Source organism: Thalassophryne amazonica, chromosome 16 (assembly GCF_902500255.1).
Source record: "Thalassophryne amazonica chromosome 16, fThaAma1.1, whole genome shotgun sequence".
Lineage (NCBI taxonomy): Eukaryota > Metazoa > Chordata > Actinopteri > Batrachoidiformes > Batrachoididae > Thalassophryne > Thalassophryne amazonica.
The window spans coordinates 91,305,772-91,331,757 of record NC_047118.1 but is presented as its reverse complement, the minus strand read 5'-3'; the positions used below and the strand labels follow the sequence as shown (position 1 = coordinate 91,331,757).

Genomic DNA, 25,986 nt, shown 5'->3' with positions numbered 1-25,986 from the left:
GAATCAGTGACAAAGTTGAAATTGTGCCGGGGCTGGATCTTTCAACAAGACAACGACCCTAAACACTGCTCAAACTCTACTAAGGCATTCATGCAGAGGAACAAGTCCAACGTTCTGGAATGACCATCTCAGTCCCCAGACCTGAATATTATTGAAAATCTGTGGTGTGATTTTAAGCGGGCTGTCCGTGCTCGGAAACCAACAAACCTGAGATGTTTTGTAAAGAAGAATGGTCCAAAATACCTTCAACCAGAATCCAGACTCTCATTGGAAGCTATAGGAAGCATTTAGAGGCTGTTATTTCTACAAAAGGAGGATCTACTAAATATTGATGTATTTTTTTCTGTTGGGGTGCCCAAATTTATGCACACTTTCTGTAAATCCTATAAACGTCATTTCACTTCTCAAATATCAGTGTGTTCGTCTGCTATATGATATATTTAACTGAAATTGTTGATCCAGACAACCAATGATTTATAAAGGAAAATCATAGAAATCATCAGGGGGGCACAAAGTTTTACATACAACTGCACACTGTTATTTGAAAGGACTCAGACATAATTACACTGAACTTTGAAATTCTTTGTAGTATTAATTTTAGTCCGAAGTACTGAGTAACAACACTCCAATTTTGCCCCCCCGCAAAAAAAAAAAAAAAAAAAAAAAAAAAAAAATCAGAATGGACACACACCTCCTGCTACTGTTGCAATAAACTGAAAAAATGTCCCCATTGGTTTCACAGCTTTGACACGACCTATCTGGCAAATGTTTCCCAAAAATGTTTTCCAAAAGTTATCACCAGTGCTTCAGTGAGGCAGGTGCACATTATTGCCAGCCTTGAGGCTTTTCACTGATCTCTGTGACGTGTGTGGGGAACCCCCACATGGCCAGAACTGTTTTGTTAATAATGCTGATGAAAAACATGGCTGCCGCGCTTCGATTCTGCTGTCGTGCCTCTTGGTGTATGAGGTGGCTGGGTGTGTCCCCACGGCTGGCTGTCTGGAAGGACAAACCCAGCCACCTCATACACCAAGAGGCACGACAGTAGACTCTTCAGAATTTATTGCCAGACTTGTTGCAAAGCACGAATCAGACACTCACCCTGAAGTTGGTGCTGAAGATGTGAGGGTAGCAGCGAGCCAATTGAAGAATACACTTCACAGTCTGACAAAGGAGCTCTGGTGTGTCCACGTTCTCCAAGATGGTTTGCAGGTTGCTCATCACCATCTGTAACACACAAAAGACGGGAATGGATTATTGGCTTTACAGAGAAACACGCACGACCTGTCAGCGAAAGGCCGTCTGTTTCACCCAACCACCTCCAGAAATTACTTCACCATGTAAGGCCAATGGACACACCGGCACATCCAACTGTTTTTCAAGATGTTTCAGTGACTGAATGCCAGAGATTCTATTTAACAACTTCTGAAACTACAGCGTGTCACCACTAATTCCAATCCCAATTCTAGATGAGCTAATCCTCACACATGGAGATGGTAGCACCCCCATCCCGCCCCCAAATATCAAATAAAGGTTCAAATCGGGGTTTCGGGTAGGCCATTGCATAAGCTAAATGTTGGCCTGCTTGATCCAACAACCAACCAGTTTAGATGTGTGTTTGGGATCACTGTCTTGTTTGAACACCCAATTGTGTCGAAGTTTCAACTATCTAGCTTTTGACTTGAGGTGACACCAGTACCAGTGATAGCATAATGAGAGCATAACGGGACCACCACCATGCCTGACAGTTGGTACGGTGTTCTTATGTTTGAAAGCCTCTCCATTACTCCTCCAAACATACCTCTTGTCATTCTGGCCAAATAGATCAACCTTTGTCTCATCTGACCACAAACCTTTTCTCCAGAAGGCTTGTCCATGTGAACAGCTGCAAATTTCAGTCTGCTTTGAAGGCGTCAATTGTGGAGGGGAAGCTACTTTCTTCTTCAACACCCTCTCACTCCATGGTGAAGTAAAACTCACTTCACTGTGGACAGTGACGCTGGTGTTTCGGCATTTTCAATTTCATGGCAGACCTGAGCCTTGGTGGTTTCTGGCTTGTTCCTGAACATCCTTAAAAAAAATTTCCTCACACCTGTGGGTGACAGTTTGGGTCTTCTTCCAGACCTTGGCAAAGCAGTGACATGTCCGGCTAACATGTACTTGTACATGTCCTTCTCAGATCTTCACCTAGTTCCTTGGACTTCCCCATTGTTCTGAATATTGGTCCATCCAATGAGTGCTGTCAAACACATCCTTTTTTATGCTGACAAAGAGAAACTACAAGTTGTAGTCAATCATGATCACTAACGAGGAGCTATCCGACCTTGTCATACTTTAAAAAAAAAAAAAAGCACTGTAGAACCTTCAGCACCACTTATTAAAGTATACAAGTGAATGCATGTATATATTTCTACCTGTATGTATAATTTGGCCCTTGTGCGGATTAGAGAAGATCTAAAGACCCAAGTTACTCCCACTAACATGACTTTGTTGGTGTAAGACTCAACCACTGCACATGCATGCATGGATGGATGGATGATTCCTCTGCAGCTGGCGCAGAGACCGCGACTCCCTCTGCAGCTGGCGCAGAGACCGCGACTCCCTCTGCAGCTGGCGCAGAGACCGCGACTCCCTCTGCAGCTGGCGCAGAGACCGCGACTCCCTCTGCAGCTGGCGCAGAGACCGCGACTCCCTCTGCAGCTGGCGCAGAGACCGCGACTCCCTCTGCAGCTGGCGCAGAGACCGCGACTCCCTCTGCAGCTGGCGCAGAGACCGCGACTCCCTCTGCAGCTGGCGCAGAGACCGCGACTCCCTCTGCAGCTGGCGCAGAGACCGCGACTCCCGCTGTAGCTGCACACTCATGTAACCTAATGCTCTGCTACAGAAAATACAAAGAAGCACAGAAAGACTCTTCATTAATCTTAAAGGTTTAAAGGAGTCACCTGACTGAAGTTGTGTCTCCTCACCACTAGTGTCAGGATGCTTGCTTTCGGGTTGTATACAGTTTAATTCTTGGTAGGGGACACGTGACTGTGATTTGACGCAGTATTAAATAAACTGAATTCTGCACAATCATGCAATTTTTTTTCAATCACAACTTTTCTGCAATTTTGAACAATCGTTTCCTGTGAGTTTCACCCATCAAAGAGGTCTGCAGTGTGACCATGTGCCACCACTCTTTTCCTTGTTGTAAAAAAAAAAAAAAACAGCTGTGTGACAAGTATCTCACTCTCAGTAACAGAAATGAAGTTCCTCTCTGTTAAAGTGTTGGTACAGCGTTTGGCACTGAGTGGCTGGTCCTTTCCAGCACTGAACACTGAAGGGTGTGTGTGTGTGTGTGTGTGTGTGGTTACCTGCATTAAGTGGGAGAAGGTCTTCCTCTCGCCGGCCGTCTCCAGAGCACGCTGTGTTGCCATCAGGTACAGCAGTTTCACCTCATCACGGCCACTTGAACTGAACTTGACAAAGATCCACTTGAAGATGCGCTCGGCCTCATGGTTTGCCGCCGTGCAGAGCAGGCCCAGGCAGGCTGCTGCATCCTGGCGGAGCTCCCACAGCAACTTACTGCTAAAGATGGCAAAAGCACACACAAACGTCACAGCACACTACCACAGCTGGATGCAACTAACACTGACAAGGCTGACAGAGGAATTCATTCATTCCATCCCACCAACTTGTCAGCAGGCATACATTTACTCACATTACTACACGTTTTGTTACGCCACAGAGCAACCAATCACCTCAAACACACACAAGACCTCAAGGAAAACACAAAGTCATTCTACACAACACATGCGATCTACCATCAGCATGCAACATGTTTCAGGCACATTAAACATATCCCAGATTCTACATACAATTTAAAATGTTCAATCTTTTATTTTAATTTTGATAAGTATAGCCTATAGCAAAAAAAAAAGTCAGTCAGCTACAGTAACATCCCATTTAAGGCATTTCCACTTATAAACTATCAATTCATTATATTTATAGACAACACCTATATCGTGATCTACATCATTATCAGGACATGACATGAGCTACACTGAGATGAGATTTTTGTCATAACGCACATTCACCAACACATCTGCAGCTTAACATAAATTAAACCAGGCTGAAGACTAGTTAGTAGCAGATCCCTGAAGACACTTGTGGAGAGGTAACAGCACGGTCAGACATCTCTGTCCACGAACCTCGTATCCACAGGCCTCGTGTACAAAGGCTGCATACGCACACAAAGCTGGTGTCCGTCCGTCTCCACGCCCACGTTCAGATGTATCAAAAGTGAAATGACCGTGGAAATGTGTGGTCACGCACACATCTTAGCTGGCGTGTGCACGTTTCTACAGCTAGTGTTCCTCTGCAGACACAGAGGTGATGCTGGGAACCATTAATAGTGTGAAAACATGAAGTCATCAGAGTGATGATGTCATCAGAGAAACACTGATGAACAGTTAACACACACTTGTTTAGTTATATGGGTGGATATAAAACATGCGCACAGTGATGCGTTATACAGCACTAACAGTGGCTGTGTTAGCGTTGTGAGAGGACCTTACAAATGGTGCAATCTGACATGAGCGAGTATTCAGGGAACACGAGGATTTACTCGCAAATGACAATAATTGGCTCATAAACCGATTTCGATTACCAAGGCCACGGTTACTGGAGTTGTGTGCAGAGCTGTGGCAGCCCACAGCGCAATATGGCGAGGAACCAGGGGCTGTCTGTGCACACACCGGTGCTGGGCTTCCTGAAAACAAGGGCATTCCAGTGGGAGCTGCCTGATTGGTCAGGAGTGTGCCAGTCAACCTTGCGCCAAGGCGCGCCAGCTGTGTGGAACGCAATCATATGAATGACATCAGTCACATTCCAACATTACAGCGCATTTTGCAGCGAGAGCCGGTTTCCCAAATGTGATCTCAGCTACTGACTGCACACATATTGCTATAAAGGCGCCGTCAGTACATCTGGTATTTATATTGTGTATTTATATTTGCAAACTGCTTCTTTTTTTCACTTTTGATTTTTGTGCTTCTTACTCTGTGTGCTTCTATACAAAGCTCAATGTTCCTGAGGGAGTCTTCCCAAGGGACCAATGAAGTTCTATCTAACCTAATCTAATCACACGAAGCTGTTTTTATTAAATAAGAAACATTTTCATCTGTAACTCACATGCGGTATAATTTCTTTTCTATGTTCAGGTTGTCTGATGTGACAGAGGGGAATCCCGGCTCCAGGGCCTATTTCCATGGATTAGCATATTTAAATAGCGGCATGGCCAGGGTAGAGTTTAGCGCATGTGCATTAACAATTCAGTGGGATGTACAAATGCAACCTGCTTGGATCCATGTGTAAGCACACACTAATACAACTTGATACAACTTTTTGAGAGTATGCCAGTTTCTGGGTTTTAGAGTACACCATGTTTCAGTAGGAAATCCTACTGATTTGATCGTGATTTTTTATTTTTTTTTTTTAACCAGGTTAGTCCCACTGGGATCGAGATCTCAGTGGGACTCAAGAGAGACCTGGACAATGATAATGTTTCCAATTCACCGAACCTGCGTGTCTTTAAATGTGGGAGGAAACCAGAGAACCTGGAGGAAACTCACACCAACACCACACAGAAAGGCCACAGGTGGGAATCGAATCCATGACCTTGTTGCTGTGAGGCAACAGTGCTAACCACTAAGCCACTATGCTGTTATTGGGCAATATGCTGCTCCAGAAAGTATCATGAACAACAATAATGTCACAACCATTCTATGCCACTGATATCATGATAAAATAACGTAAAAATGCAAGTGAGAAGTTTTGACCCTGATCCAGAAAAAAGTAGAGCTTTCTTCTCCATTTTTGCATATATCCTTTCAAATAGCAATCAACCTTTAATTCTTAAGAATAATCGATGCTGGAATTGAAATATCAAAAAATAATAAAATATCTTACCAGTGATTCATATTTCCAAAGAGTGATCTGGGCTAATGGCCCCTCGGTGCAAAAGAAATACAAGCTTTCTCATGGTTTTATACAACCCCTGGCAAAAATGATGGAATCACCGGCCTCGGAGGATGTTCATTCAGTTGTTTAATTTTGTAGAAAAAAAGCAGATCACAGACATGACACAAAACTAAAGTCATTTCAAATGGCAACTTTCTGGGTTTAAGAAACACTATAAGAAATCAGGAAAAAAAATTGTGGCAGTTAGTAAGTTACTTTATTAGACCAAACAGAGGGGAAAAAAATATGGACTCACTCAATTCTCAGGAAAAAATTATGGAATAATGAAAAACAAACGAACGCTCCAACACATCACTAGTATTTTGTTGCACCACCTCTGGCTTTTCTAACAGCTGAGGCATGGACTTAATGAGTGACAAACAGTACTCTTCATCAATCTGGCTCCAACTTTCTCTGATTGCTGTTGCCAGATCAGCTTTGCAGGTTGGAGCCTTGTCATGGACCATTTTCTTCAACTTCCACCAAAGATTTTCAATTGGATTAAGATCCGGACTATTTGCAGGCCATGACATTGACCCTATGTGTCTTCTTGCAAGGAATGTTTTCACAGTTTTTGCTCTATGGCAAGATGCATTATCATCTTGAAAAATGATTTCATCATCCCCAAACATCCTTTCAATTAATGGGATAAGAAAAGTGTCCAAAATATCAATGTAAACTTGTGCATTTATTGATGATGTAATGACAGCCATCTCCCCAGTGCCTTTACCTGACATGCGGCCCCATATCATCAATGACTGTTGAAATTTACATGTTCTCTTCAGGCAGTCATCTTTATAAATCTCATTGGAACAGCACCAAACAAAAGTTCCAGCATCATCACCTTGCCCAATGCAGATTCGAGATTCATCACTGAATATGACTTTCATCCAGTTATCCACAGTCCACGATTGCTTTTCCTTAGCCCACTGTAACCTTGTTTTTTTCTGTTTAGGTGTTAATGATGGCTTTCGTTTAGCTTTTCTGTATGTAAATCCCATTTCCATTAGGCAGTTTCTTACAGTTCGGTCACAGACGTTGACTCCAGTTTCCTCCCATTCGTTCCTCATTTGTTTTGATGTGCATTTTTGATTTTTGAGACATATTGCTTTAAGTTTTCTGTCTTGACGCTTTGATGTCTTCCTTGGTCTACCAGTATGTTTGCCTTTAACAACCTTCCCATGTTGTTTGTATTTGGTCCAGAGTTTAGATACAGCTGACTGTGAACAACCAACATCTTTTGCAACATTGTGTGATGATTTACCCTCTTTTAAGAGTTTGATAACCCTCTCCTTTGTTTCAATTGACATCTCTCGTGTTAGAGCCATGATTCATGTCAGTCCACTTGGTGCAACAGCTTTCCAAGGTGTGATCACTCCTTTTTAGATGCAGACTAACGAGCAGATCTGATTTGATGCAGGTGTTAGTTTTGGGGATGAAAATTTACAGGGTGATTCCATAATTTTTTCCTCAGAATTGAGTGAGTCCATATTTTTTTTCCCCTCTGCTTGGTCTAAAAAAGTAACCGTTACTGCCACAATTTTTTTTCCTGATTTCTTATAGTGTTTCTTAAAGCCAGAAAGTTGCCATTTGAAATGACTTTAGTTTTGTATCATGTCTGCGATCTGCTTTTTTTCTACAAAATTAAACAACTGAATGAACATCCTCCGAGGCCGGTGATTCCATAATTATTGCCAGGGGTTGTATGTATTCTAAAAGCCACCACTTGAACCAATTTAAGTAAAAGTTAAGCATAATACAAATTTTATATTTTACAATTTGTGTTACATTTAATGTCATTTGATGTATGCATCGGTCACAAATGTTTGAAAGGTTAAAATCATTCATCTTGGATGGACATAGCGTTGCCACTGTTCAAAAATGTACATACAGTAGCTTTAATTTGTGAGTAGCAGAGAGTCGTGGCATCAGGCTAAGGGGAGTTTTTTTTTCCTCTCGTGAGACAGAGCCGAAATGTAAAGTTTTCTATATAAACGTTCTGAGATAGATTACACTTCTTGCAATCGCTTTGGATGAATTTACTGTGCAGCAAGTGCTTCTTTTTCTTTTTTAAGCTTCACTCAACACGTGGCATCAGACCGCTTTCAATATTGTGTCAATTTTAAGTTTGTTTGGCACCAAAGCCGTTAGTTTCCACAGACGTACCCAACAACAAGAACAAGTCAACAGTATTGACAAGCCCTGAATGCAGGAGGGAACTGTACCAAGGCCAGTTTGGTCACAAGCCTGACACTGTAACCTTGAGGCCAACGTCTTCCCCAATACGATTGTTTCTCTCATCCAACTGCACACACTCATGCCTCTGATGTCCACGCTGGACCATCTCATATTTCCAGAATTTCCATCCTGGTTCCACCTCACAGTCCTCTTCTGGAATCTGGCACCTCTCTTTCATGGTGTGGTTTGAGTTTCCACAATGAATGTTGTTTTACAATAGCGAGTAATTCAGTCTCTGACCAATGCTCAACCTCGAGGACAGGTGGCCTACCAACAACGCGTTACTCAATATAACGGGGAGCACATGACCACTACTAACAAAAGACATGTCAAACACAGAGTATGGGATTAGGAGCTGCTGCTGTGTGCTTCCACTGAACACACGTATTAGTCAATGATCGAAGTAAGAGTGCAGTGGAGCCCTGACAGGAAGTTGCAGAGAGGGTTAGCAAGTAGAAGGACACGGGGAGGTTTCCAATCTATATGTGTCAAGAACAATCACTAAAACACTTACTGCGTGCAAAACTGAAAAAAAGAACATTTCAAATAACTTGTACGTGAAAGCTTTTCTGTACTCAGAACGTCAGCTGGATGCTGAGAAAGAAGACCAGTTCCATGAGAACAGAAGACAACAAAACTTACCTCTCATTCAAAATGTCATTTAAGGTGCTCAGGATGGTGTCCAGCTGTTTGGTCACAGTCTGTGGGGGGAAATACAGCAGTCAGACAGTATCAGAACCATCTCTGGCCTAGTCCTGGTGTCACTACTTCAGCTACCCTGAGATCCCTGTTGCTCAAACCAAGCAGGCAGAAAATTACTGACTTCCTAACAAACTGGGACAAACAACAGCTTTCCCACTATTTGGAAAAAACAGAACATCTGGTGTACCCTCTGCAGCTTGTGCACACTGCAACAAAACTAATCAACTGTCAAGTTGAGCAACACTGAGAAAAACTGAAGCTAAAAACAGGTTGTGCTCAATTTGAGTAAAGTGCCACCTCCTGGTGGAGCTCCTTTTATGTCGAGGTGAACCCAGTGGAGCCTCATGAGACAGGCAGAACTCACAGGTGTGGAAGTAGTACCAAGACTATTGTAGAGAACCAACAAAACCCAAAACCATCAGGGCGATTTTTAACTTCTTCAAACACAAACCATGTACCTCAAAAACATGTCAATATACTTCACCTTCTTGGACAATAGGCCAACTTCAATTCCAGACAAAAAAAACTGGCACCCTGCCACAACAAATTTGTTTCAAAGCAAACTGGACCACAGTCACCAACAACAAAAAAGCAGAAACACAGAGTGAGTGTTTCAGTCTCAGTTCCCTCAAACCCTGAAGTACATGGAGGCAAAGCTACCGGGTGGAAATAATAAGGCATCAATTCAACAAAGGCAACAAAAAAAAGTTATTAAAGCATCTGTACTGCTACACACATGAGCAAGGTCTAGACCCTAGATCCAGAACGCTGGTGCCTTCATTTCAGAGTCCCCAGTAGATGGAGAAGGACAAGGTCATGCAAGGTAGATGATGATGTGGATGTGACGATATGAGTAACACTGATGCATCTTAGGGAAGAGCGATACGGCCTAAAATCCATACTGTGCTATGTATTCCAGCCTGTTGCAATAACGACATACAGCACGACATAAATTATAACACCAGATTTGGATTCAACGCCCCCAAATTACCCAAAACCATTTGAAAACTCCATGCAAGAAAAAGTGTGTTGACTAGTATTACCAAAATAAATGAAAAAGTCAAAAATTTCAAGATGCACATAGAACCTTTATTATTTAAAATACATAACAGTGCCTTATGGTTTCAGGACACTTTGCCCCTTATTGTTCCATGCAAGTGCTATGTTAAAGATTGGCTAGTAGATGTCTATTTTTAATTGTATCAAATGCTTTGAAATACAACTGGGTCATTCTATGTCAATTCAATGAATATTTGAGGGGCCTCACGCACTTTATCTGAGATTTTCTTTAAATTTTAATCAAATATTCCCAGACTATTCAGAAGAACAAATCAAGTAGTTTCTGAGATATGGCCAACTTAGTGTTCATGGGGTCTGCCGTTTTTAGGCAGAAAATATGGCTGTCATTCCTGGAGCCATGTTCAAGGTAGAATATCTCAGCAAATAATGGACTTAGAGGCCTGAAATTTTCTGTGGCAGTTGTCATGGACACTCAGACTTGGACTATAGTCAAACAACAAACATTGACACTAAACTGAAGTTTATGTATGCTCAAACTATGGAAAATATTACACTGACTAAAGCGAGCATCCATGTTTGAGACACTGAGGCATACCATTACACTCAAAGAAGCCTTTCCATTTCTTGGCTCCTTAATGCCAGCTATACTACTATTAGAAGAAAAGCTCATGTGGGCAGTAAATAAAACTCTTCAAACTGATTCCATTTTGAAGGTATTGATATCTACTTTATGTTATAAATATGGCCTTCTTTATGAAACTCCTTCCTGGTTAATTTAAGCATCCAATTATGGCTAATTTGTGCACATACTGCATTCATATGATTCATGGCACACCCCAGAATGCTTGCACATAGATCTGCCAGGGGGATTCCCCAAGGTTTCCACGGTTACTAGGCTTATATCCATCTGCAAGATGATCTTCTTATGGCCTCAGACAGTGGACTCATCTCTGTGCTCGTCCTGTTAGACCTCAGTGCTGCTTTTGATACTGTTGACCATAAAATTTTATTACAGAGATTAGAGCATGCCATAGGTATTAAAGGCACTGCGCTGCGGTGGTTTGAATCATATTTGTCTAATAGATTACAATTTGTTCATGTAAATGGGGAATCTTCTTCACAGACTAAGGTTAATTATGGAGTTCCACAAGGTTCTGTGCTAGGACCAATTTTATTCACTTTATACATGCTTCCCTTAGGCAGTATTATTAGAAAGCATTGCTTAAATTTTCATTGTTACGCAGATGATACCCAGCTTTATCTATCCATGAAGCCAGAGGACACACACCAATTAGTTAAACTGCAGGAATGTCTTACAGACGAAGACATGGATGACCTAATTTCCTGCTTTTAAATTCAGATAAAACTGATGTTATTGTACTTGGCCCCACAAATCTTAGAAACATGGTGTGCAACCAGATCCTTACTCTGGATGGCATTACCCTGACCTCTAGTAATACTGTGAGAAATCTTGGAGTCATTTTTGATCAGGATATGTCCTTCAATGCGCATATTAAGCAAATATGTAGGACTGCTTTTTTGCATTTGCGCAATAGCTCTAAAATTAGAAAGGTCTTGTCTCAGAGTGGTGCTGAAAAACTAATTCATGCATTTATTTCCTCTAGGCTGGACTATTGTAATTCATTATCAGGTTGTCCTAAAAGTTCCCTGAAAAGCATTCAGTTAATTCAAAATGCTGCAGCTAGAGTACTGACGGGGACTAGAAGGAGAGAGCATATCTCACCCATACTGGCTTCTCTTCATTGGCTTCCTGTTAATTCTAGAATAGAATTTAAAATTCTTCTTCTTACTTATAAGGTTTTGAATAATCAGGTCCCATCCTATCTTAGAGACCTCTTAGTACCATATCACCCCAATAGAGCGCTTCACTCTCAGACTGCAGGCTTACTTGTAGTTCCTAGGGTTTGTAAGAGTAGAATGGGAGGCAGAGCCTTCAGCTTTCAGGCTCCTCTCCTGTGGAACCAGCTCCCAATTCAGATCAGGGAGACAGATACCCTCTCTACTTTTAAGATTAGGCTTAAAACTTTCCTTTTTGCTAAGGCTTATAGTTAGGGCTGGATCAGGTGACCCTGAACCATCCCTTAGTTATGCTGCTATAGACTTAGACTGCTGGGGGGTTCCCATGATGCACTGAGTGTTTTTTTCTTTTTGCTCTGTATGCACCACTCTGCATTTAATCATTAGTGATTGATCTCTGCTCTCTTCCACAGCATGTCTTTTTCCTGGTTCTCTCCCTCAGCCCCAACCAGTCCCAGCAGAAGACTGCCCCTCCCTGAGCCTGGTTCTGTTGGAGGTTTCTTCCTGTTAAAAGGGAGTTTTCCCTTCCCACTGTCGCCAAGTGCTTGCTCACAGGGGGTCGTTTTGACCGTTGGGGTTTTTCTGTAATTATTGTATGGCTTTTGCCTTGCAATATAAAGCGCCTTGGGACAACTGTTTGTTGTGATTTGGCAGAGTGGTGCATACAGAGCAAACAGAGAAAAACACTCAGTGCATCATGGGAACCCCCCAGCAGTCTAAGTCTATAGCAGCACTATAAGCTTTAGCAAAAAGGAAAGTTTTAAGCCTAATCTTAAAAGTAGAAAGGGTGTCTGTCTCCCTGATCCAAATTGGGAGCTGGTTCCACAGGAGAGGAGCCTGAAAGCTGAAGGCTCTGCCTCCCATTCTACTCTTACAAACCCTATGAACTACAAGTAAGCCTGCAGTCAGAGCGAAGCGCTCTGTTAGGGTGATATGGTACTATGAGGTCCCTAAGATAAGATGGGACCTGATTATTCAAAACCTTATAAGTATATATATATATATATATTTCTTCCACAGCTTACAAGTCACCGTGATACAACTTTTAACTTTGTGTTATGTCTTCAAAATCGGTCTTTTGCACGCTCTCCTCCTGTGTTGCCGCACAGCTTCTACTCTGCTTTTAGTGGCTTCACTGGAGTTATTATCCTCCATGGCTTTAAACACACATCCACTTTTACGCAGTTACCCAAATTTTAACTTTGTGTTTGTCCATTATTACCTGAAAAATCACTCTTTTGTGAGCTGGCGTTCTGCCTAAATGCTCATTTGAAGTGTGATGATGAGTCTCTGCCTCAATGCCTCAGTGCGCACACGCAGTGGAGCTCATGTGATCCATTAACAAGACATTAAATCAACATACTTTTACATACAACATTCTTTTACAGCTAGGACCTGTTTTATCAAGCTATAAAAACATTAAAAATAGTTACCTTAAGCTGTTCAAAATACATTCCACATGGAGCAGGAAAGAGGAAAAAAAGGTGTCCAGATGAAACAGTCCTCTGTGATTCCAGAAGTCATTAGAGGTGTTTTCAGCATCCAAGGAAAGGCTTCTTTGAGTGTAATGGTATGCCTCAGTGTCTCAAACATGGATGCTCGCTTTAATCAGTGTAATATTTTCCATAGTTTGAGCAAACATAAACTTCAGTTTAGTGTCAATGTCTGTTGTTTGACTATAGTCCAAGTCTGAGTGTCCGTGACAACTGCCACAGAAAATTTCAGGCCTCTAAGTCCATTATTTGCTGAGATATTCTACCTTGAACATGGCTCCAGGAATGACGGCATTAATTTTTGCCTAAAAAAAAAAACGGCAGACCCCATGAACACTAAATTGGCCATATCTCAGAAACTACTTGGCCTACAGGCCTCAAACTTCAGATTTGTTGTTCTGAATAGTCTGGGAATATTTGATTAAAATGTGATGAAAATCTGAGACAAAGTGCATGAGGCCCTCGTTGAACTGACATGGAATGACCCAATTGCTTCAAGTTGATTCAGTGGTTCAGAAAGCTTGGCAAAGGGAAAAAAGCAGGATAACATACTGCGCACCTACTATGACATGGACATCCCTGGTTCTCAAGACCAGGCACCTAAGTGGCTCTACTCTACTCTTTTCTACTCTCCTATTTCACTCTTCCTTTTTAGATATACCTTTATATACTAGCATAGTTCAACCTTAGAATTGGAATATAATATATAAGATATACCTTACTGAATTTTCATGGAGACCACCCCCCCCCCCCCCCACCCCCGAGACACAAACACAGTGATATTACTTAAAGACATTTAATAAAATACAGTGCAAACAATGCACACTGAATTGACTCAGTATCAGCTCTGGATGAACCTGTCCCAATACTATACTACAATAGTATTGGGACAGTTTCATCCAGAAGTCAGCACAACCTCATTTTAGGGATGAGACCAATCCGATCCTGGATTGGTATCAGGCGCCGATACCGATGTACTTCACGTATCGGAAAATACCGATCCAACCCACGACATTTTCCAATACCAGAGAAGAGCCACTGTGAATCCTCTCAACTGCTGTTGTTTGCTCTCTGCTTCATTTGCTGTCCAGCAGGAGGAGGGGAGGTTTTTGAACCCGGGCTGTTTGAGAGAGCTCTCTCCCGCAGCGTTCTAGCTGCAGTTAGCGGCGAATTTCTGCCCGTCTCTCGGATTCAAAATGTCTGTTCGTCGAGCACTGATTTTCTGAAAAATTAACTGAATTTTGCTGAAAATGTGTGCTAAAAAAATAGCCGCTTCACTGTCCCGAGGCTGTAAAATGCTATGAAAAGCCAGTTCAGCGTGCAGCTGAGGAGGAGCTGAAGAGAGATTCTGTCCGCTGAAAGGGAAAAAATTTCCATTATCCTGCGCGTGAGCGTTGATGATACACTAATTTTACAGTTGAAAGCATTCGTGTTTTCAAAAGCTCAAAGTTTGCACAGCACAAACTAGGGATGGGTATCGAGAACCGGTTCCTTTTGGGTATCGTTAAAAAGTGATTCGATCCACCGACATCAATAACCTTTTTGCTTAACGATTCCCTTATCAGTCCGAGTGGCCGTTGTTTTGGGGGGTGTTGTCAGAAAAATGATCATTTCTCTACATTAATTTCAGACCCTGCAGCGGGTCTGTAATCAACGTTTCTGCAGCACGGCTTTGCTTTGAACCTTGAACCCATCGAAGCAGTGATTCGCAGATCAATTATCTATTACTTCATTGAGTCATTGCTTTATTTCGCTTTATCTTCATTTTTTCCTGCTAAAACTCTAAAGAGCATATGTCTGAGTAATATTTACCTTTTCTATGTTAAACCGACCTGTTATGGTCTTCTGAAACAGTTGATAGATGTATTCTATAACTTAAAAACGGGACCGATGCTAACGCGTTAGCATGTCTATGGCGTTTGTAATGTTAAAGTTAGCATTAAGCTGTTGCAGCTGTCAAAATGACTGTGTGCATGTTTTCTGTATCATAATTAATGGGTCAGGGTTTGTTGTCGTAAAAGAGTCAAACGTATTACAAATTGAAATATTTTTAAAGTTATTTTTGTTTATATATTAATAACAATAGCAACAACAAAAATAGTAATAATAACTCATAATAACTAATAATCCTACAATAAATACAATTTTAGAGAAAGAGACAAAAAGAACCTGATTAAAAACACAACAGAAAATATAAAACCAACTAACAATGAACATAAACAAATATAGAAATAAATAAGTGTTTCCTCTTGACTCTTAAACCTCCACTTCATCCCTGTCTTATTTAAGTTTAATGACAGTTTGTTTCAGTCAAACCATATTTTCAAACCATGTTTACATGCAGCCAATAACCCTTTCATAACCGGAATATTGGCAATAACCCGGTTGTGCACAGCCATGTAAACGCCCGCAAAAACCCGAATATGCTCATATTCCGGTTTTTAAAATCCCAAATAAGACCCCTGGGTTACTCCTTTTCTAACCCGAATATCAGGTCATATAAACGTGCATCGGGATATCCCCATAGAAAGGAACATTAGTTTGTGTCCTGCACATGTCCTATCCGCAAGGAATCTTGGTCTTTTGAGTACAGCAACTACTTGTATGCGGCGCGTGCAACCCACCGGACACCACAGAAGAAGATGTAAACAGCGCATTGTGTTCTGCGTCCTTATCAGGCAGGCCGGTCGCAGCACCGGTCGGCATATCACCGCGATTGCTCTGCCTCCGATGCACTTACCACCTGCGGCTCGGTAAACACCGCAACGGACCACTCACACCGCACCCTCTTCTGTGCGTAGCTGCGACACATCTGGCAACAGGTCCAGAGACGCTCGCTGTTTTGATGTGGAGGCAGCCCGCAGGAGAGAAAAAGGAGAAAATGTTAATGGCTGTTTGAGAAAAGTGTGTAGTGAGGGGTTTTACACGAAGCAGGATTTACACGAACGCCAGATCAAATCAAGCACCGGTGGACGACGTGCGTCGCTGTTTAGAGGGGGATATTCCAAATGATACCAGTGACCATGTATACAGGAGTAACTGTCTGCTTAAGTATGTAAACGGGTTATTCCTAATGATTCAGAAACCGGAATATTGACTTTAACCCGAATATTAACGGCATGTAAACGTAGTCACTGATTTCCTCCAGAACTTTCTGCCAAACTAGAAAACTGCTGCATCCTAGTAAGAGCAGAATACTACTGGAATGAATTTGAATAAGGAAAGTTGTTTTGTTTTTTCCTCACTAAATGGATGCTGCACTCACTCCAGTTTATTGTCTGGAATAGTCCCAGATTGCATTTCAGAGCTTCTAGAATTAAAACATTTTCATGCAGGTGGTGTTCGGGGGTAATTTTGGGTTTCAGCTTTTTTGTTTTTTGCCACTTTCATCCCTGAATATGGCAATCATGAGTCAGTTTTGTGCAGATTAAAATCACTAACTGGGACTCCTGTCTTTTTGGGAGAAAGAATCGAGACTCGTCCTCCGTTCTGTTCACACAGCTCCAAATGCTATGCGGCTCTCTGCCGAGTCAAGTTAGAATGATAGAATCCAGTTGGAATTAATAACTTCAAAGTGAAACGCCGTTTAAATCAAATGACACCTCTTTCCAAATGTTGGAATACAAACAAACTGCAATCGATCAAAACGTTTTTTTCCTCCCAAAACGAGACAGCCGGCTGCACTGACATGCAGCAGCCGGCTGATCTCAGCCCATAGGTACGGCGAGACATTCATGCCAAAATGTCTGAAAGGAAATGCTTTTGACAAAAACTACAGATTTTGTTTATTTATGTCCAGAGATCAAGGATCCAGTGACCATTTCATATTTATTTACTTTAAGACAATAAAATACACAGAAAATCTGTAAAGTCTACTTTTAGTACAAAACTCACAAGAGGTATCGATAAGGAATCGGATAGATAAGCAGAATTGATCATAGCATTGATAGATAAAATCTTATCAATACCCATCCCTAGCACAAACACAGCGAGAGAGAGAGAAAGAGAGATGGAGGGAGAGTGAAAGCAAGTGAGAGAGAGAGAGCAAGACAGACAGGGGACTTAATATTTACTCTAACACCTGCTTTGACAATGTGAACATATGTCTCCCATATCAATAAAGCTCCACTGAAATTAAAAATTGAGAAGGAGACAGACAGACAGAGTGTCATCTTTTCTCTTAAAGTCTATAAAAATAAGGCTATAAAAGTCTATGAAAAATAAAAGTACTTCATTCTTTCACCAAAACATCAAATCTAGTCTTTCATCTTAGATTCACCTTCTGGCAAATTGTAGCTGAACTTTCAGGTCTCCTTTTTAAGAAAATCCTCATATAAAATCAACAATAATGATAATATTAAAGCAAACAGAGCTCTGGTATCGGATCGGAAGTGAAAAATTTTGGACCGGTGCATCCCTACCTCATTTACGACATTCTTTTGACGAATAGGGATGGGGCAAGGAAAGGGGTGGAGATAACACTGATGTGGGTTCCAGTGCACAGAGGTACCTCATCAAAGGAGAAGGTGGACAGGTTGGCCAAAAATAAATAAATAAACAAACAAACAGAATATTAAATGTTAAATGAACAGCATTTATATAGCGCTTTTCCATCTGCATCAGATGCTCAAAGTGCTTTACAATAATGCCTCACACTCACCCCGATGTCAGGGTGCTGCCATACAGGCGCTCACTACACACCGGGAGCAACAGGGGATTAAAGGCCTTGCCCAAAGGCCCTTAGTGATTTTCCAGTCAGGTGGGGATTTGAACCCATAATCTTCTGGACTCAAGCCCAACACCTCCCCTATTAGGGGTGGAAGGGCCCAAAATATGTTAATTTATGTGAATTAGGTATGAACATCAAAGGAACCAGTCACACAACTGGAAACGTTGTATCTGTCATCAACAGGACGGACATGCTGTCCAAATTCACCTGTAGTGTTGAAATACTACAAACTGGAATCGGGCGCCCTTTTGGATAATTAGCTAATTATGCTGCTAAATGATTCTGAGATCAGGAAACATGCAGAAATCATTCTGACTGGTCCAGATCCTGAACAGGATTGAATCACTGAAGCTGGTGAGAAGGCAACTGTGTCCCTGTAATGGAGGAAAAAAAAAATGACAGCCTCAACAAAATTAGATGCCAGCAAATTAAAGGTGTCAGGTACCACTCACTATGTGTCTTCCATCAAATACGTGAATGGAAGGAGAAGCCTAAATACCACTGAATACGGGTGGAAGGAAAAGAATGGCAAGTTCATTCCAGTACAAACAGACCTGCCTCCAGCTCCTGAACGCCTCCAGGAAATTAGTCACTGTAACTGTAAAACCGGGTGCAGTACTTTGAAGTGTACTTGTCACAGGCGTGGCCTCGAGTCTACATTTGCTTGTGGAGACTGCAAAGGTTCTAGCTGCTGTGATCCAGTGGTGGGCACAGATAACCAAAAAAAATTAACTTCGTTAACAGATAATCAGATAACTGAAAAGTTATCTTCGATAAAGATAAAATGATGAACCACCCAAAAATGTATCGGAAGTTACAGATAACCGATAAATTCCAGTATTGTCTCCTATACACTTGCAACTATTAACAAGCTGATTTTGAGTTTTAACACCACAATCGGTTTTGGAAGCATCAAAGGCGACAACAGACCCAAACAATGAGTCAGCACTTTATGTTTGAACATCTTGCCCCCTGCTGGAAGGTCTTGTTTACTACACAACTTACAGCACAGAAGCAAGCTGAGAGGAGCCACAAAACTCAGCCAATCACAACACTGCCATCAGGCCGAGGTCTTGAAAAATAAAGTCATGCTGACTTATGGTTTTGATTTATAAATAACATTAACACTGACAGAATAACTCCATTAATGTCAATTCTGTCATTTGTACAAAGTTAAAATATAACATATCCTTTAATGTTGAATAATGCACTAATTCTGAAGTTTTGTAAAAAACAGACAGATCGCAAAGGATTCTGGATAAAATGTGCCTCTACTAAACACTGATTGGTTCAGTCATTCATTATGTAAACCAACACGTGACGTGTGTCGTGTGTTGGTGTTTACAGATAAATGTGCTTTTGTAAAATATTCGTAAAAACAGGCATTTTTACAGAGCCCTGGAAGTGTCATCGCAAAATGTTTTGCATGTGGAGAGAATGTGCACTCATTTTATTATATTGTGCGCATGTTTTATGATGTTGTGCACACGTTTGATTATATTGTAAAACGTGCACTCAACATTGTCTTGACACATATATGTTGGCTATTCACCCTATTGATGTTTCAAATCCCACAAAACCTTGGAGAGGTCGCCGCGCTGCGAGATCTCAGTAACACTGAGATGCTCTGATCACGCTGCACTTTAACCGCTGCACACAGACAACACCATTAACATCGCAAAATAAAACTATTTTATATTGTGCCTAAAACTCTGGTGAATATATTCTCTGGGTTTATAGACGTTGTTATTGTGTTTGTTTTATGTAAACACGTGAGAATCACAGTCTGTCTCTCCGTTATTTTCAATGGGAGCTGCTGTGAGCTACAATCACTTCCTGATCATGACGTTCTGGGGGAAAGTGAAGTTTGCTCTTTAACGTCTTGATTATTGTTCTTTACAACACTGTTTGTCCTCTTTGTTCCAGACTAATATATATGTCTGAAATTCTGTTTGCGTTTATTAAATTCCACACAGTTCTCCTTTTCCTGCAGAGGACAGAGCGGTTTCTTCTTAAAGCAGCTCTTCTCTGTTTTGCAGAGGGTAGAACTACACATCAGCTACAAAACATTTAACAGGTAGGTGCTCAACCGATTTTAAATTTTATAAATATTTGTAGCTGTTCAGCTTTATTTACCACGTTATCAGTCTAAAAATTATCGGACAAAAATTTATTGCAAGATAATTAATCCGATAATGGCTTTTAAAGTTACCTAAAAAGATAATCCGATAATGAAAACATTATCTTCGATAATTATTGGTTATCGGATTATCAGAACTGTTGCCACCACTGCTGTGATCCATTTCAAAATGAGCAAATATTTGCACAAAAACAATAAAGTTTATCAGTTTGAACATTAAATATCTTGTCTTTGTGGTGTATTCAATTGAATATACAACCCCTGGCAAAAATGATGGAATCACCGGCCTCAGAGGATGTTCAGTTTAATTTTGTAGAAAAAAAGCAGATCACAGACATGACACAAAACTAAAGTCATTTCAAATGGCAACTTTCTGGCTTTAAGAAACACTATAAGAAATCAAGAAAAATAATGGTGGCAGTCAGTAACGGTTACTTTTTTAGACCAAGCAGAGGAAAAAAATATGGACTCACTCAATTCTGAGGAATAAATTATGGAATCATGAAAAACAAAAGAACGCTCCAACACATCACTAGTATTTTGTTGCACCACCTCTGGCTTTTATAACAGCTTGCAGTCTCTGAGGCATGGACTTAATGAGTGACAAACGGTACTCTTCATCAATCTGGCTCCAACTTTCTCTGATTGCTGTTGCCAGATCAGCTTTGCAGGTTGGAGCATTGTCATGGACCATTTTCTTCAACTTCCACCAAAGATTTTCAATTGGATTAAGATCCGGACTATTTGCAGGCCATGACATTGACTCTATGTGTCTTTTTGCAAGGAATGTTTTCACAGTTTTTGCTCTATGGCAAGATGCATTATCATCTTGAAAAATGATTTCATCATCCCCAAACATCCTTTCAATTAATGGGATAAGAAAAGTATCCAAAATATCAACGTAAACTTGTGCATTTATTGATGATGTAATGACAGCCATCTCCCCAGTGCCTTTACCTGACATGCAGCCCCATATCATCAATGACTGTGGAAATTTACATGTTCTCTTCAGGCAGTCATCTTTATAAATCTCATTGGAACGGCACCAAACAAAAGTTCCAGCATCATCACCTTGCCCAATGCAGATTCCAGATTCATCACTGAATATGACTTTCATCCAGTCATCCACAGTCCACGATTGCTTTTCCTTAGCCCATTGTAACCTTGTTTTTTTCTGTTTAGGTGTTAATGATGGCTTTCGTTTAGCTTTTCTGTATGTAAATCCCATTTCCTTTAGGCGGTTTCTTACAGTTCGGTCACAGACGTTGACTCCAGTTTCCTCCCATTTGTTCCTCATTTGTTTTGTTGTGCATTTTCGATTTTTGAGACATATTGCTTTAAGTTCTGTCTTGACGCTTTGATGTCTTCCTTGGTCTACCAGTATGTTTGCCTTTAACAACCTTGCCATGTTTGTATTTGGTCCAGAGTTTAGACACAGCTGACTGTGAACAACCAACATCTTTTGCAACATTGCATGATGATTTACCCTCTTAAGAGTTTGATAATCCTCTCCTTTGTTTCAACTGACATCTCTCGTGTTGGAGCCATGATTCATGTCAGTCCACTTGGTGCAACAGCTCTCCAAGGTGTGATCACTCCTTTTTAGATGCAGACTAATGAGCAGATCTGATTTGATGCAGGTGTTAGTTTTGGGGATGAAAATTTACAGGATGATTCCATAATTTATTCCTCAGAATTGAGTGATTCCATATTTTTTTCCCTCTGCTTGGTCTAAAAAATTAACCGTTACTGACTGCCACAATTTTTTTTCCTGATTTCTTATAGTGTTTCTTAAAGCCAGAAAGTTGCCATTTCAAATGACTTTAGTTTTGTGTCATGTCTGTGATCTGCTTTTTTTCTACAAAATTAAACAACTGAATGAACATTCTCCGAGGCCGGTGATTCCATAATTATTGCCAGGGGTTGTAGGTTGAAGAGAATTTGCAAATCACTGTATTCTGTTTTTATTTAAATTTTACACAACGTGCCAACTTCATTGGAATTGGGGTTGTAGATATTTCAGGGAAAGGTATGTGCTTCTCTCAGAATTTAGAAGAACAGGCCTGAAAGAAGTTTGTGTTGGAAATATTTTACACATAGGGTCAAGTGAGAGGAGGAATTGTTGGCTTTTTAAATACTTCAAAGACACAGGACTCATGGAGAGGATTTAGTACTGCAATAATAGACTGATGCAGAAGGTTGCAGCAACGCAACAATAAGGATGCCAGCTGCTGTTAAATGCCATAGAAGACGATGATGTTGACAGGGTGTGCTTGATTTCTTCACAGGGGCACATTTTGAGAAGGAGTGCATTCCCAAAATACTACAAGAAATCGCCAAAAAATGAATAAAAGTACTTAATTTACTCATATTTGCAGTCAGTCTGGGTAAATCGTCAGACCCATTGATTGTGCAGCTAAGGCTACGCTAACGTTATCCAATAAACAGTGGTGCACTAACGTCACAAATTATTTGCAAGATTACTCTCTCACCTGAGACAAATATTTGCAGAAGTTCCACTGCTCAAACAGGGTGTGCATATATATATTAGGGGTTCAATGGTTCTCGGTTTAAAACTGAACCATACAGTTCACTATGCACAGTTCAATACGCCGTTATGAAACGCAATTTTTCGGTCTTGCCATTGACACAAATTTAAGGGCCTTTGACACCGCACACTTTCCACGCATCGGCAACGCTTCCCAACGCGTCGTGATGTCAAACGCTTTGCTTCGGAAGCGGGCGGGCGGGGGATTGCTACGTCACACTCTGGCTGTTTCCACAACCTGAAAAAAGTTCAGTGATCATCTTGAATTTGCGTCGCCTGAACCACAAAAAAAGCTTTAAAAAACAGCAGAACGATTCTCCCATCACCCTGCTGGGAGAAGCTTTTTTCCAGCTACTTTTCAGAGTGACGCCAACCGAGGGAGGACTGACGACTTGGTGGGATATCGACTGAAACGCGACAGCGGGCCGACCCGCACGGAGAAGCCAGCCTTCAGGCATCATCCCTGGACAGAGCGAGGCAGGCAGCCGGGGTGATGGAGCAAACCCACTCAGTCCAAAAATCTCCGACTTTATGGATATATGTGAAGTCCCAGTTTGACCTACAGAGTTCAGTTCTGCAGCTTTATCGAGGTGAGAATAAAAAAAAAAAAAAAAAAAAGTAAAACGTGACGTTTCTGCGCTGCTGTGAAGGTTTAATGATCGGTTAACATTAGCTTAGCTTTTTAGCACAAATGATCTGAGTGAACGCTTTAATTTGTAAATGGTTCAGTCTTTTTTTATTTTTACCAAATAAAGCTACAGCTTTTTTCGGAGACTACAAAAGCTCAACTTTAAATAACTTTTTTTGGTGGGGGGAGTTTTTTCAGGTTTTTTTTTTATGTTTACATTATGCAGTACATGTTTTGTTATGTACAACAGTCATAGCCTACTTGAATGTTATACCAGTGTAAAAGTAGTGAAGGCGGAGAGGAAATTTCACACTTGAAATTTTATGTTTAACTTACACTTTATACAGTACATGTTTTACCACAGTCATAGCCTACTGGAACTTGTGGGATACAAAAAGTTGTATTTATTTTTGCAAAATAAAGGGAGTTAAGAGAGAAATTTTTTTTTTTTTTTTTTTTTTTTTTTTTTTTTTTAGGAAAAATGCATACCGAAACCGAGACCCAAAAACCAAGGTACGAACCGGACTGCGGGCGAACTGAACCGTTGCACCCCTAAAATATAGTGAGGAAAATAAGTATTTGAACACCCTGCGGTTTTGCAAGTTCTCCCACTTAGAAATCATGGAGGGGTCTGAAATTTTCATCTTAGGTGCATGTCCACTGTCAGAGACATAATCTTAAAAAAAAAAAAAAATCCGGAAATCACAATGTATGATTTTTTTTAATAATTTATTTGTATGTTAGTGCTGCAAATAAGTATTTGACCCCGTTAGTTTTGCAGGTTTTCCCACCTACAAAGAATGGAGAGGTCTGTAATTTTTAACGGAGGTTCACTTCAACAGAGACGGAATCAAAAAAAAATAAAAAAATCCAGTAAATCACACTATGATTTTTAAATAATTAATTTGCATTTTATTGCATAAAATAAGTATTTGACCCCCTAGAAAAACAGAGCTTAACAATTCCATTACAGAGGTCATTTCCTGTAGTTTTTCACTAGGTTTTCACACACTGCAGCAGGGATTTTGGTCACTGTGAGAGACATAATCTAAAAAAAAAAATAAAAAATCCGGAAATCACAATGTATGATTTTTTAATAATTTATTTGTATGTTACTGCTGCAAATAAGTATTTGAACACCTGTGAAAATCAATGTTAATATTTGGTACAGTAGCCTTTGTTTGCAGTTACAGAGGTCAAACGTTTCCTGTAGTTTTTCACCAGGTATTCACACACTGCAGCAGGGATTTTGGTCCACTCCTCCATACAGATCTTCTCTAGATCTTTCAGGTTTGGAGTTTCAGCTCCCTCCAAAGATCTTCTATTGAGTTCAGGTCTGGAGACTGGCCAGGCCACTCCAGGACCTTGAAATGCTTCTTACGGAGCCCCTCCTTAGTTGTCCTGGCTGTGTGTTTGGGGTCATTGTCATGCTGGAAGACCCAGCCATGACCCATCTTCAATGCTCTTACTGAGGGAAGGAGGTTGTTTGCCAAAATCTCACAATACATGACCCCATCCATCCTCCCTTCAATACGGTGCAGTCGTCCTGTCCCCTTTGCAGAAGAGCACCCCAGAGTATGATGTTTCCACCCCCATGCTTCACGGTTGGGATGGTTTTCTTGGGGTTGTTCTCATCCTCTAAACATGGTAAGTGGAGATGATTCCAAAAAGCTCTATTCTGGTCTCATCTGACCATATGAACTTCTCCCATGCCTCCTCTGGATCATCCAGATGGTCACTGGTGAACTTCAAACGGGCCTGGACATGTGCTGGCTTGAGCAGGGGGACCTTGCTGCCCTGCAGGATTTTAAACCATGACAGCATCATGTGTTACTAATCTTTGTGACTGTGGTCCCAGCTCTCTTCAGGTCATTGACCAGGTCCTCCTGTGTAGTTCTGAGCTTTCTCAGAATCATCCTTACCCCACAAAGTGAGATCTTGCATGGAATCCCAGACCGAGGGAGATTGATAGTCATCTTGTGTTCCTTCAACTTTCTAATAAATAATCATAACAGTTGTTGTCTTCTACCAAGCTGCTTGCCTGTTGTCCTGTAGTCCATCCCAGCCTTGTGCAGGTCTACAGTTTTGTCCCTGGTGTCCTTAGACAGCTCTTTGGTCTTGGCTATGGTGGACAGGTTGGAGTGTGATTGATTGAGTGTGTGAACAGGTGTCTTTTATACAGGTAACAACTTCAAACAGGTGCAATTAATACAGGTAAAGAGTGCAGAATAAGAGGGCTTCTTAAAGAAACATTAACAGGTCTGTGTCAGAATTCTTGCTGGTTGGTAGGTTGTAGCAGTAACATAAATTATAAAAAAAAAAAAAAAAAAAAAAAATCATACATTGTGATTTCCAGTTTTTTTTTTTTTTTTAAGATTATGTCTCTCACAGTGGACATGCACCTAAGATGAAAATTTCTGACCCCTCCATGATTTCTAAGTGGGAGAACTTGCAAAATCGCAGGGTGTTCAAATACTTATTTTCCTCACTGGGTGTGTGTGATATACACATACACACACACACACACACACACACACACACACACACACACACACACACACCACACACACACACACATACATACACACACACGTACACACACACACACACACACACACACACGTACACACACACGTACACACACACATACACACACACACACACACACAC

The 25,986-nt window shown here is 41.0% G+C and overlaps 1 protein-coding gene across 1 annotated transcript in view; it reads right to left on the bottom strand.

Annotated features, from left to right (window-relative positions):
• Positions 1 to 25,986, bottom strand: part of LOC117528785 (serine/threonine-protein kinase SMG1-like) — a 163,229-nt gene that overhangs the window by 74,282 nt on the left and 62,961 nt on the right. Inside the window, exons 5-7 of the mRNA XM_034191410.1 lie at positions 8,881 to 8,939; positions 3,354 to 3,567; positions 1,102 to 1,227 (exon numbers count right to left, since the gene is read on the bottom strand). Coding sequence (XP_034047301.1) covers positions 1,102 to 1,227; positions 3,354 to 3,567; positions 8,881 to 8,939 — 399 coding nt within the window. The remainder of the gene's footprint in view (positions 1 to 1,101; positions 1,228 to 3,353; positions 3,568 to 8,880; positions 8,940 to 25,986) is intronic.